General features: G+C 64.5%; 2 protein-coding genes across 2 annotated transcripts; one reads left to right on the forward strand and one right to left on the reverse strand.

Annotated features, from left to right (window-relative positions):
- Window positions 1-365: 365 nt before the first annotated feature.
- On the reverse strand, window positions 366-1,912 carry MNEG_8091 (hypothetical protein; the record flags this gene model as incomplete). The annotated part of the gene is made up of 3 exons (XM_014043435.1): window positions 366-534; window positions 954-1,135; window positions 1,487-1,912. The coding sequence occupies 3 exons, from the start codon at window positions 1,910-1,912 to the stop codon at window positions 366-368; spliced, it is 777 nt and encodes a 258-aa protein (XP_013898889.1).
- Window positions 1,913-4,516: 2,604 nt separating this feature from the next.
- MNEG_8092 (Elongation factor 3) lies at window positions 4,517-10,894 on the forward strand (the record flags this gene model as incomplete). Its single annotated transcript, XM_014043436.1, has 13 exons — window positions 4,517-4,948; window positions 5,227-5,298; window positions 5,755-5,838; window positions 6,287-6,449; window positions 6,734-6,873; window positions 7,347-7,564; window positions 7,910-8,005; window positions 8,560-8,614; window positions 8,850-8,972; window positions 9,178-9,359; window positions 9,881-10,041; window positions 10,465-10,585; window positions 10,837-10,894. Coding segments are annotated over 13 exons (1,905 nt in total), but the record flags the coding sequence as incomplete, so codon positions are not given.
- Between the last annotated feature and the right edge of the window lie 2,788 nt (window positions 10,895-13,682).

Raw genomic sequence — 13,682 nt, forward strand, 5'->3', positions numbered from 1 at the left:
GTCACCCCCCCACCTCGCTCAGGTTCGTCCCCTGCGCTGCGTCGATGAAGCTCCTGAGTCGCGACGGTGATGCAGTCGCCCCACTGAACTCGGGCCTGCATGAGAAGGCGGGGCCAACGCATGCGGCATCGCATCGGTGCTGAATTTTTCTGCCAGGCCGATTTTCTCTGCGGAAATGGGCTGCGCAAGACCGGGCGAAACCGCCCGGAAGGGCAGCCCAGCGGCCCGACTGCTGCGTGTATCCACAATTTCCGCCCCAACGCCCTGCATAGCTGCGCCCAGGGGCGCGGGCTCGAGCCAGGGGTGCGCGTCGGAAAGAGCGGCCGACGGATTGTGCAGGATGGGTGGCGACCGCTTGCCAACAATCAGAAGTTCTGGGGTCGCGCCCACCAGGAGGGCCCCATGAGTGGGGCGGAGCCGTTTGCCTTGGACAGCTCCCGCGCGGCCCTGGCATAGTAATCGAGGTAGGGCTCCCAGCCGGGCGTGAATTCACGCCTCGGGGAGAAGCCGCCGAGGCCGCCGCCCGGCCAGAAGCTGCGGGAGGAGCGGGGTGAGGGGCGTCGTCGTCCCGGGGTTCAGGGCGGGCATGAAGCGAGGCGCTGGCGGCGGCAGTGGCGCGCTACTTACACCGGTCAAGGCATGGGCTAGCCCAGGCAAACACCCGCCCATGAAGCGAGGCGCTGGCGGCGGCAGTCGCACGCTTCTGAAACAATCAACGGATGGGCTAGCCTGGGCAAACGCCCGCCCTCCCGCCGTCAAGCCGGCCATGCGCTTGATACCATTTCCACGCCGCCGCTCACTCCTGCCCTTCCCCCAGCTCAGGTCCGACCGCACTCCGTCCCCCCCATCAAGTCGGCCACGCAGTCAACCTTTGCGTCACCACTCTAGCCAAATCCTAACCCCTAAACCCTAAACCTAGACGCTATGGCAATCCCGACCTATCCCTCACTCACTCTGGCTCGTTCCCCAGCTCGAACGCGACTATGGCGTCCGGCCCAAGCTCCGCCATCGCCCGCTGCTGCATCAGCGCCGCAAACTTCAGATCGCCGCCGTACAGCTTGAGATTGATGATGAACCGCGCCCCGCAGGCGTCGTGGAGCGCGCGCAGCGCGCGCCAGTGCGAAGGAGGGGGGATCTGCACCCCAGAGTGTTCCCGTGTGTGTGTGTATGTTTGTGCGCATGTGTAAGTTATGTGACAAGGGGCAACGAGTCAAGACGAGGTGGCAACAGCTCCTGTTGCATGCGTAGAGCCCTACACGAAAAGCAGTGCTCAACAGGGACTGCCCTGCTGGCCATCCGCCTGCATGTCTCAACGGCCGCCCCCTGGGGCAGAGCATCGGCCTCACGCCAAGGTCCTGCAGCGCAGCAACCACCCATTCGCAACGGCCACGCGCCCGCAGCTGTGCTGTCAAAGGCAGGGGTCCAAGGGTGCGCACACCGGGCCCCAGCACAGCGGTGCATGGTGGTTGTGCTGCGGGGAGCTCACCGCCTGCAGCAGCTCTGTGCTGGGCCCGCCAATCCTGATGACCGGCGCCGGGCCTAGCAACGCAAAGATGGGGCCCCATCGGACGGCATCCAGGTCAGCCAGCCGCCGCCACTCGAGGCTGACGCCCAGAATCTGCCCCATCGGGCGCCCATCGGGCGCGTCGGCGCGGATCGTCGCGCGGTACGCGCCGGCGGGGACGCCCGACGTCCGTACGATGGTGCGGCCGCCGGCGGTGAGGGGGCCGGCCTGCACAGGCTTTCCCGCGGGCGCCGGCGCCCGCGGTGAGGGCGACGGCGCCCTCGGCGAGGGCGCTGGCCGCCGCGGCGGCGGAGCTGGGGCCGCGGCAAGCGGCGGCACGAGCAACGGCAGGAGCAGCAGCGGGAGGAGGGCGGCGTGCAGCGGCCACGCCGTGCGCCGCTGGTGCATCGCGTTGCTGCTGCCGCAAACGTGCTGCGAGCGGATCCAAAGGAAAGCGGCCGTGCGTGCGGCGCGCGGTGCAATCAGCCAGCGAGGGGTGGAGCCGGCGGCTTCCTGTGCGAAGTTGACGGCAGTCCAAAGGTCTTTCTGACCGCACACTCCCAATACGCGTCCTGCAACACCGTTTTGTAGTGACGCACAGCAGCAGTCAGGGGCACGTCGTTCCTTGCTCAAGACAGTTGCACCCGTCGCCAAGCGCCTCGGCATACAGGCGCCTGCACACCTCGCTCACCAAAACGCTCCCGACCGCCGCCTGTCAACCGGCTGCTGCGCTGCTGTGGCCACTCCCGGGACGCATTATTGAGCAGCCTCACTTCCTTGGACTGCGAATGTCGCGCTCGCTGCTCGCCGCGCTGGAAGTGGTCGACCAAGGCCGGTGTCCCGACCTTGTCACACGTGCCGCAATTACAGAAGGAATCAAAAATGTGACGTAGACATACAAAAAACTGGACGGTACCATCAAGACAAAACGAGGGCTGGAGCAAACACAATGTGACCTTTGCAGACGTCACTCGAGGGCGTCACCGCTGTCGCGACAGGTCGGCACAGCAGCGGACGCGGGCTGGGGGGGGAACAACGAAACATGGGAGGCCGAGGGCAGGTGACTATCAATGATGCATTGCTTGTGCACTCGGGGGAGGTGGACAAACCAACACTTCTGCCAGTCAAGGTGCGCAAGGCTGCTCTGAAGGAAATACTCTGCGCCATAGCTGCTCGTGCTGCGTTCGTGCGCCGCCTCCGCAGAGCGGATATGTGGTGCAACCACGGAGGAAAGATACATGGCTCGCGTCAGCCGGCGCTGATGCTCTGCATTTACCCCCCCTCTGCTGTGTCGCTCTGTTTCGCTGCGACCGCACCGCTGCTGCGGCCCGCCTCCGTGTTTCGCGCCCGTGCGCCGTGTGCGCCGCAAGCAGCGGCCGTGATGCGGGCGCGCCCCATGATCCCGGCCGACCCGACGTTGACATCAGCAGCACCAGGGCTGGCCACAGCCAAGCAGCCCGGCCTCCATGCCTGCCCACTGCAGTAAGGAAGTGGGGTTGTGGTAGATTTTGTAAGGGCAATCAGGCTGTGGATTCCCGGTCCTTGGGAGGGTCGCAGAGCGGGGCGCGGCGGGCAGGTCGCGTTTCTTGTGCCATGCCAGAGATAAGGGTGCAGCTCTCTGCCGGTCAAAGCGGACACCGCAAGTTACAAAATGTCCAGCTACGGCGTTGTGGCCCCCACGTTTCACCCGCCACCTGGTATGGAAGGCATACAAGGCTGTCCAGGGCTTGCTGCTGTCGCGAACAGGCACTGGCTTGACCCGCGTCTGGAGCGAAGCGGCGCCCCGCCGATGTCGCCAGCAGTCGCCGGTGGCGCTCTAGTGCAGCAAGTGCTCAGGGCAACACGCAAGCGCGCTTGTCTACAAATCGAGCCATCGTGCTTGGTGTAAGAGTTTGTATGCAAGCCCAGCCATGAACCTGCCTGTCGTGGCGGAGGCCGTTGTTTCGTCGGTGGTCCGAAAGCGGTGCTACGGTAGGCGAAGCACAAGACACAGGATCACACCCACAGCCTGGGCCTGAAACAGGAACAACTGGTGTAGATTCATCACTGCATACAGACACAAACTGTTGATCGCTCGGCTCGTGACGCACAAGGTCCGCAAAGCTCGCTAAAGGTGCTTACAAGCAGTGTGCAGTACGTGGACATAGTTGAACATGCTTATGCCCGCCTGACCCCGCCGGTGCCCCAAACACCCGCAGATCCCGGAACGCGCACGATCTTTGCCGCTGCGCCCGGTCGCAGCGCGCGCCCGCCGCGCCGCAAGCCGCTGAGCGGCAGAGCCGACGCCACCCGCCGCGGGCGGCCCCCGGCGCGACGATGAAAGTCCTCCGCCGAAGGGACGATGCGGGCGGCTCGTCCGCGCCGCCGGCGCAGTATGCGGCGGCGGCGGCGCGGCCTGCCGCCCCCAAAGTCCTCGTGCGCAGCGCGGCGGCCGCGAAGGCGGCCCCCCCACAGCTCACCAAGGAGGAAATCGACAGCAAAAAGGTGGCACAGCTGCTGGAGGCCCTGGGGGTGCTCGGCTGCGATGGGAGCGTCGACATGGCGGCGGCGGTTGGCGCTGCAGGTTTTGGCACCCTGCAGGTGTTTGGGGGGAGGGGGGCCGGCAGAGCGGTCGATCTTGGCCCATGTATTGCGCTGATGCGCACTTGCTCGGGCTTCAAGGGTTTGGAAGCTGGGCGGTCGGAGGTACAGCAAGCGCGCAGCTGGGAGCAGGAGTGCGCAGCGCGCTCGGGCACGCGGCAGAACCGCAATGCTGCGCGTGTGGCGGCCGGCATGCACCCCGAGCTGCTGCAAGCTTGGGGCCCGTCGATTGTCTGAGGTGTTGGTCAAGGTTCTGCAAGCAGAAGAAAGGCGGGGCAGGCAGCACGGGCTGCAGCAGCATCGGCGGCAGCTGCAGCAGCAGTAGCGGGAGCAGCACCCAGCATAACACTCAGCAGCGTCAACGATGCATCCTGCGCGCGCCGCCACCGCCACCGCCGCGGCTGCCACACCTCCGCCGCACCCGCCCCACCCATGTTCCCACCCCAGTCCGCGGGACTGGTAGACCGCCTGGCGGACTGCCTCGTCAGTGAAGAACCCGCCCGCCGCGAGGCCGCCGCCCTCGCGCTCGCCGCGCTGCCCGCCGCCGCGGGCGCCGCTGCGGAGCCCTACCTGCTCCCGCTGGCGGCCCCGCTGCTGCAGCTGATGGCTGACAAGACAGGGGCTGTCAGAGACGCCGCGCTCGCCGCGGGCGCTGCGCTGGCGGGCTCGCTGCGCCCCCGCGCGGCGGGGCTGCTGCTGCCGGTGCTTTTTGAGCACACAGACCCCCTCAAGCGCTGGCAGGCGCGCGAGGGCGCGCTGCGCATGCTGGCGGCGGCGGCGGGCGCGGCGCCGGGGATCGTGGCCGCGCGGCTGCCGGAGATTGTCCCGCTGATCTCGGCCCTTATGAACGACGCGCGGGATCAGGTCTGGACGAGGCAGCTTCCATGCAGCTGCCCGCTGGCGAGCTGTCGTGTGCATGCCGCCTGTTTCTGGACGCTTGAAGCAGGGCGATGCAGTCGACGCTTGTTGGCGATCGGTTGCCGGAAAGATGTACCAAACGCCGTGCCTGCGTGCCAGACCCCCAGCCGGGTTTCCCCAGGCCTCAACCCCTTTTTGGCAGCGAAGGTCGAGCTGCGGGGGCGGGGCCCTCATACCTTGTGCGCGACCCCCACCCCTCTGCGCCGCCCTTGGCTGCTCTGCAGGTCAAGGCGGCCGCGGTGGACGCGGGCACGGCCAGCTACCATTTAGTGGGCAATAGGGATATTGAGCACCTGGTGGGCTTATGCATCTCACACATGCTTGCCTGTTTGCCTGTTTGCCTGCTTGCCTGCTTGCCTGCTATCATCAGCACCTGCGTGTCCAAGTAGCTGCTTCAACAGCTTGACTTGGAGGGTGTGGAAGGCGAGCTGGTGTGGCACGCATAGCGCACGGGGGCAAAGGCGACGCAGCGCCAGCGCCCGCGGGCGGAGGATGCCGTGCGCGTGTAATGACGCGGCCCGCGCCCCGGGGGTTGGGCTACAATCCCGGTCCTTCGCCTGGCTACCCGGCGCCTTCCTGGGGCTCTATTCAAAGTCCAACCGCCGCCAACCGCTACCAGCCGTCGCCCAAGGCCTGTGACTGCCGCCAACCGCCACCAACTGCCACCAACTGCCGCCAACTGCCGCCAACTGCCACCAACTGCCACCAACCGCCACCAACTACCACCAACCACCGCCAACTGCCGCCAACAGGTTGACGACCTGCTGCACACGGTGGCGCGGCCCGAGGACGTCCCTGACGTGGTTGGGAAGCTCAGCGCCACCACGTTCGTGCAGGTGAGGTTTCAAATTAAGGGCGTGTGCGTGTGTGAGTGTGTGGGCGGGCGCGCGCGTGTGTGCGTGTGTGAGTGTGTGTCGACGTTTTTGTGTGTGAGCGTGCCTCTGTGTGTGTGTGTGTGTGTGTGTGTGTGTGTGTTGTGGATGTGAGACAAGGGATCAGGGCTGTTGGGCGGTTGAGTCGGTGCCCTTGCTTGCAGCGCATTTGGCTTGGCCGGCGCCCCCAGTGCCTGCCGCGTCACTCAACACCCTTGCGGGATCCCAGCCTCACAGCATCAACGCTCCCACTATCCACTGCCCCTCCACACGTGCCCTCCCATGCACAAACACCCCCCCACTCTCCCGTACACGTACACACACAAACTCACACCCGCAAACAATCAACATAAACACACAAAAAGCTCACAAAAGCTCTTACACAATGTTAATCCCTTCACGTCCCCATCAGGCCATCGAGGCACCCGCCCTGGCAGTCATGGTGCCCCTCCTGATCAGGGGCCTGCGGGAAGCTACCCCCATCCAGCGTAAGGCCTGCGTCATCACCACCAACATGGCCAAGCTGGTCAACAGCCCCCTGGACGCGGCGCACTTCTTGCCAGCCCTCGTGCCAGGTGGGGTCGGGGAGGCTTTGTTTTGCGGACGGGCTGTTCTTGGGGGCGTGTGTGCGCATGCGGCTGTGTCTGCGGTCCCTCTGCCGCACAAGGGTCTCAGAGGTTCTGCTTGTTGCTGTGCAAGCAGCAACATACGAACGTTGTTCTTGCACCATTGTCGGGGCGGCCCCCGCGCGGCGCACATGCGCCCCGCCTGTCCACTCGCCTTCGCCCTGGCCCCACCTCGCGTCAACCCTCCCAATGGCGCCGTCGACCCCAAACCCATCCGTTCAATCCAACCCCAGGCATAGAAAAGGTGGCCCGGGCAGCGGCAGACCCAGAGCTAAGGGAGGTGGCCGCCAACGCGCTGGGGGTGCTGGAGCGCATATTGAAAGAGGCCCACGCCATGCACACGGAGACCAGGGCCGCCGCCGCCGACAAGGAGGTGGGGCTGTGCTTTGGGGGGGGGTGCCGTCATTGCTGTCGTCTGAAGATGTTTTTCCTGTCTTTTGTCCCTTGTTGAATTTATCCAGGGGATTCCTCTTCGTTTTGCTAGACAGGTTTTGGCCGAGGGTGGGTTTGGGGCTGGGTCGAGGCAGGCGCACGCCATGCTCACATGAAATGTGCAACACACGTGGCACCGAGCTCGCCGTCGGCGAGAGAGAGGTGGTTTCACAGTCAATACCGCGCGTCTCAGTTTGCATGTGGGGTCCTGGAGCGAGAGGACGTCCCGCGAGACGCGATCGGGGCCGAGACCTCCGGCGTCCCGCCAGCTCTGAGGCCCGCGCACGAATACCTTGGCACAACAGCGCCGCCTCGGACGACAGCGCGCCGCGTGCGGCTGCACCGCCGTAACCTCTATCCTCTACAATCCTTGCGTCCGACCACAACAAAACCCCCACACGTCGTTCGCCGCAGGCCGCGCGGCGTGGGCTGGCAGACGCGGTGTCGCTGCAGCAGCCGCTGACGCCCGTTGACGCTCCCACGCTGTCGCACGTCGCCGCACTCTGCTGTGCCCTGATGGACGCGCGCGTCTTCGACTCGGAGGAGTGGCGCGGCTGCATCGTACCTTACCTGGCGCCCAACTTCATGGGGGAGGCGGCGGCGGAGGCGGCGGCGCGGGCGTTCCTGCAGCGGTGAGCGGCGGGCGTGGGGCCCGCCGTTGGTTTTGGGGTGCAGCCGGATGGAAGAGTATCATCGGTGCTGCTTGGATTGCCTCGGGGCAGCCGTAAACAAGCAACCACATGCCTTGGATTGTGGGTCGTTTGTCAGGCACCAGATGGAGGGCCCGGGATGCCGCTTACTCAGTGCAGCACACGGGCGTATGCGCATGCGCACGATCCCATCTGCACCTCCCATCCATCAACCCCATGCGTCCAGCTGCTCAGCTGCCACTCACCCGTCCTGCTGCCTCTTTCCCTTCCTTCTGACCCTCACCCCACTTGCCGCCGTCACCCCCCAACCACCACCCCGGTAACCAGCTGCGTGGCCAGGATGCGGGAGGAGGGGGTCATTGAGGACCTGGGGTGGGACAATGAGGCGGGGGATGAGGGCTACGAGGAGCTCTGCGACTGCAAGTGAGCCGGCGTGCACACACGAACGTGCGCACGCGTGTGTGTGTGTGTGTGAGTGTGTGTGTGCGTGCGTGCGTGCGTGTGTGTGTGTGTGTGTGTGTGTGTGTGTGTGCGTGCGCGCATGTGAGTGCTTGTGTGCGTGCGTGCGTGCGTGCGTGCGTGCGTGCGTGTGTGTGTGTGTGTGTGTCTGTGCCTGTGTCTGTGTCCATGTGCACGTGCTTATGTGCGCATGTGTGTGTATTCTCCCATCAGGCAACTCGCAGTGCAAGCCTGTGTGGGCGGGGCCGGCGCGTTGGCGCGTGTCGAAGCGATTTGAAGGCAGGCCTCTGTCGTCAAGATCGCGAGGCACAGAGGGTTGGGACCCAAAAGTGCTCCGTGACTGCGAAAGCCACGGGCGGGCTGCGGCTACCGCGCAAGTGCTGCTGCCACCCCCAGCACCCGCGCCCAGCCAGCGCGTCCCTAGCCTTCGCCCTCAAGTCGTCGCGAGCGCCAGCGCCCTCCTTCCTGCCTCCCTCTAACGACACCACCTGACCCCCCCGCCCCAACTCCCCTCCTAGGTTCAGCCTGGCCTATGGCGGCAAGATCCTCCTCAACAACGCATGCCTGCGTCTGGTGGGTGCACCTGTGTCATACTGACCCAACCCGAAGCAGCCCACTCTGCCTCATGGACGGTCACGCCTTGCTGCCCTGCCAAGCGGCGACCTGGCTTCGGCCCTCGGGAAATGCCCTCCGCGTCCTGTTGCCCTGAAGGCGCATACTGCCTGTTGTCGGCTGCCCACCAACCTACATGCCACCTGCTCTCGACTTCGAAGCGCGCACTCGTCACAAACTCTGACAATCCCTGCAGCTCCGCGGCCGCCGCTACGGCCTGTGCGGCGGCAACGGCGTCGGCAAGTCCACCCTCATGCGCGCCATCAGCCGCGGGCAGCTGGAGGGGTTCCCGCACCCCGACGTGCTCAAGACGGTCTACGTGGAGCACGACATACAGGCGCGCGGTTTGACCGGCCGTTGACCGGCCGTTGACCGGCCGTCGACCGCCTTCACCGGCCGGTGACCGGTTTGACCGGGCCGAAACGCCGCCGTTCGCCTAGGTCTTGACTCGATTTTGATGGGGTGCCAAAGCGCCTCCTCACCTATTTCATCTGTTTCTATTGTCATCATTCCCGAATCTGCAGGCGTCCCTGGCGGACCTGTCTGTCGTGGATTACGTCGTCGCAGACCCCCAGGTCAAGGTCACCGGCAAGTCCAAGGCCGAAGTTGCGGCCGGTCTGACGTCCGTTGGATTCGACGAGGAGATGATGGCGAAGCCGATCACCGGCATCAGCGGCGGCTGGAAGATGAAGCTGGCGCTCACGAGGTGGGTTTTGGGCAGGGACTGGTGGTCAGAACAAGGCGGTGTTGGCGATTTTGTGGGATTTTGGCGATCGTGTGGGGTTTGGGCAAATGTATGAGATTTTGCGAGTGTGTGGGAGTTTGGCTGGTATGGGAGGTATTGACGATTCAAGGGGATCGGCAATTGTGTGGGATTTGAGCATGGGGCCTTGGTTCAAGCTCCCTGTCATAATTGGGCAGCATCAGGGCTGTCACGGCGGTGTGGTGGACGCTCGTTTTCGAAGACCATGGCAAGCCGAGGGTGGGACACGGGGGAGGGCCCCAGCCTGCCAATGGGAGGGCTTCGGGGGCGGCGCCGCTCTATGGCGGTTTCGTTGCAGTAGGACAGCGCCGGCGCACCGAACTGGGGCGGTTCTTAAGAGCCTAAGTTCGGTGCGTCTGGCAGCCGGCCGCGTTTTTGAGCACTGCCGACGGCGACCAACTGGACCTACCCCTAACAACAGCCTGCTAAATACGCGAGTGCTGCTCTCGCCCGCTGAAATAAAGGGCCATGCTCCTGGGGGCGGACATCCTGTTGCTGGACGAGCCCACCAACCACCTGGACACCGCCAATGTGGCGTGGCTGGAGCGGTGGCTGGTGACGCAGCGTGACGTCACCGTGATGACCGTGTCGCACGACAGCGGGTTCCTGGACAGGGTATGCACAGGTGAGGGCGAGCTGCGGCCCGTTTGCAGTGCGTGCGGCGTGGCAACGACTGGTCAAGATCACAGTCAAAGCCGCCAGCCCGGCCGGGCGCAGGGCTTGAAGGGTCGCGGCGTTTTGCGGCGCGCGCGCGGGACGCGCCGGCGGATATCTCAGGCCGGCAACGCGCGGGTGCCGCTGCGGGGCTGGGCTGGCCCGAATTCCGATTATCCGTTGATGCTTCCACCTGCCGCTTCGAATGGCCCCAGCTCATGCTCATACTCGATGCCCCCCCCTTGCCCCTGTTCATTTTTGATGCCCCGACTGTTCCACACTCCACCCTGGCCCTTTCCCCCGACCACAAATCGTCTCCCCTTCGACCAAAAACCATCTTCCCCCAACCCACAATTTGTCTTCCCCCAACCCCACAAATCGGCTGACAATGCAGACATCATCCACTACGCCGCCCGCCAGCTGCGGCGCTACCGCGGGAACCTTTCGGAATTTGTAAAGGCGGTGCCGGCGGCGCAGAGCTACTACCAGCTGCAGGCGGCGACGCTGCGCTTCAGGTGGGGCGCGCGCGCACACGCATGCGCGCCCATGATTGTGCTGATGCGTGATCTTGACCGCGGTTTGACCAGGGCTCCAGCTACCTGGGAACCATGGATTTGGGCGCCGCCGCAGGGCGCCCGCCGCGTCCCAATTTTGCGACCCTGAATTTCGCCGCCTGTTGCGCGGTGGTGCCCAATACGATTTGAGGACTTGAAACCGGCCCGCCGCTGCCCTTTTGCCCACCCCTGCGACTAACTCGCCCCTCCAGGTTCCCCACCCCCGGCCTGCTTGACGGCATCACATCAAAAGAGAAGCCCATCATCAAGGTGCGCGCCCTGGGCTCATAAATATCTGAAAGTGTCCAAAATAATGGTGCACGCCCTGGGCCAGAAAGTCCCAACAACTCAGGCCCCATCCACCCAAGAGCACCCACCCGCCGAGCTTTCGACCGTGCCCGAACGCGTACGCACACAACCGACACGTTACCCCCCCTCATCCCGACTCCCCTTCACACCACCGCCGCTTCTCTCACGCGAACCCACCAATTACACAAAACAATATCGAAAGTAGCTGGACCGCGTGTCGTTCACGCACCGCGGCCCTGTTCCTCCCCCCCTCGCAACACAACCTCCCCTTCACCAATCTGCCAACGAATCCGGCGCCAGCTGGACCGCGTGTCTTTCACGTACGCGGCGCTTTCCCTCAACACCTCCCCCTCCTTAAACCACCACCTCTCCTTCCCCACCAACTACACCGAACAAAATCGACGCCAGCTGAACCGCGTATCACACACGTATCGGGGCGCTTTCCCTGACCTCCCCTCATAACACCACCTCTTATTCCCGACCAACTACACCAAATGAAATCGGCCCCAGCTGGACCGCGTGTCTTTCACGTACCGCGGCGCCCCGCGGCCGACCATCAGCGACGTCCACGTGTTGTGCCGCCTCAGCAGCAGGGTGGCCGTGCTGGGGGCCAACGGCGCCGGCAAGTCAACACTGATCAAGGCAAGGGCTATGGGTTCTGCATTTGCGTGTGTGTGTGTATGTGTGTGTGTGTGTGTGTGTGCGCGCGCGTGTGTGTGTGTGTGTGTGCAGGCGCGTGTGTGTGTGTGTGTGTGCGCGCACGTGTGTGTGTGTGTGTGTGTGTGTGTGAGTGCGCGCACGCGCGCGTGTGTGTGTGTGTGTGCGCGCGCGCGTGCACGTGCAAGCATTCTTTCGTTTATGTGAGTGCGCAAATGCGATGCACGCGTGCATGTGGGCGCGCGTGTGAGTGGGGGGGGCGTGCACGCCTGCCCGCGTATTTTCAACTGAGTGCATGCGTGCTTGCCTGTGCGTGTGTCAAGGCAGGTGGGCGAGCTCGTGTCAGGAACGACCTTCTAGGCTGCTACCTTCCTACTGGACCGCTGATCAGCTTGCTGCAACCGCCTCCTGATAAGCACCGCCTTGTTGGGGCCGTCATCAATTGCCGCCTACCTTAGGTGATGACGGGGGAGCACAAGGCGGACACCGGCAGCCAGGTGGGCACGCAGCTAGTCAGGCACACCCGCGGTACTTTTTTCACTGTGTTTTATAGTCACCCGCATCTGCGGCCCCTTTTTGTTGGTTTTGGCTGGTCTCTTCCGGGCCAGGGGGGGTCGGATGGAAACGTGATCGTGCAGCGAACCGCGGTGGACGGCGGCAGCCTTGAGGGGGCAGCATCGGGGATCGGGTCGACGCTGCATGCGGCAGCGGGCGGGTGGTGGGGGTCGGGGTAGCCGTGGGGATAGCGAGCCGGGGCGCGCACCGGAGCGATTAGCCTGGAGGGGTCGGGGGCAGGTGCAGGAGGGCGCGCACCTCCCGCCTGCCGGCTGCGCGCGCCGCGTGCAAAACAACTTTGGCGCTCGAAAGTCCACAACCCCATCAACGGATGAATCCAGGCACACCATGGAGTTTTGCACCGACAGCTTGTCGCTGCCTTTTTTCAACGGATCCTCAGGTGTGGCGGCACCCCAACCTCCGGCTCGCGTACGTGGCGCAGCACGCCTTCAGGTGGGGCCGCCGCTTCATGCAATCCCGATTGACAAATAGTATTAAGAATATCCCGCTCCCCAAGATCTGGGCCAACAGGGCTTCATTCTGTGCCGACGCACGTGTCCAAAACAGCGCACAATGTCGGACATGCTTTGTCCTGACCCGTGCGCCCCCCAGCTTGATCCCAGCCCTCTTGGTGTCGTGTCAATCGCCTGAACTTCCCTCCTGCATCGCAATGAATGACATGTGTTTCGACCTTCCCACCCAACCAAACCCTGGATCGCCCCCCCTTCCCCCCTGACACCAGCCTCACACTCCCCCACCGTTGCCCCCTCCCCCAGGCACATCGAGGAGTACCTCGACACCACACCCCTGAAGTACATGTTCCACAGGTGGTGTCACGGTGACGTCACCATGACCCCGTCGTCCCGGCCGATGCCCGGGCCCGCTGCCGGCGGGGCCGGGGCCGCTCGGCGACGCGACATCCTCTTCGCAGCCGCGCCGGCCCCGGTCATTGCCACATCAGAGGGAGTGTGTGCCTTGCCCTCGACACGCTCGTGCACTCAACCGCCTTGTACCACCTGGATCAGATGAGAACCAGTACTATGATATCATCGTTTCACAACCCTCTTTCCGCTCCTTGAACGCACACGCACACGCACACGCCAGCACCCATCCCGCGGGCGACCACTTGATGCCGCAAGATTCCACGGGATGCCGCAAGATTCCAAATCTTCATCCTCATGCTCACCCTCATCCTCTTCTATGCCCGCACCCCCCCTCAAACAGGTACGGCATCGGCACTGACCGCGAGGAGGAGTCCAAGGTTAGCGCACCCGGGGCCCGGCCACGGTCGCGATCTGGGTGCAAAACGACCGTCTCCATTGCTTGCACGGCCGGCGACGCAGCAAGAATGCAGAACGGAAAAAGCCACTTCGAACAGGGGCCCTCCCCTCCCCCAGCGCGACAGCTGCACCTCCACCCCTCTGGCATGACCCTTGATCGAATCCTGCGTCCGGTTTTTTGGTGTGATGTGAGTGGTGGGATGTGAGGCTGCCGGGCGCCGTCAGAGCGCCCGAATCGACCCGCCCCGCGCGTATCC

Source organism: Monoraphidium neglectum, assembly GCF_000611645.1.
Source record: "Monoraphidium neglectum strain SAG 48.87 unplaced genomic scaffold scaffold01500, whole genome shotgun sequence".
In the NCBI taxonomy this organism is placed as follows: domain Eukaryota; kingdom Viridiplantae; phylum Chlorophyta; class Chlorophyceae; order Sphaeropleales; family Selenastraceae; genus Monoraphidium; species Monoraphidium neglectum.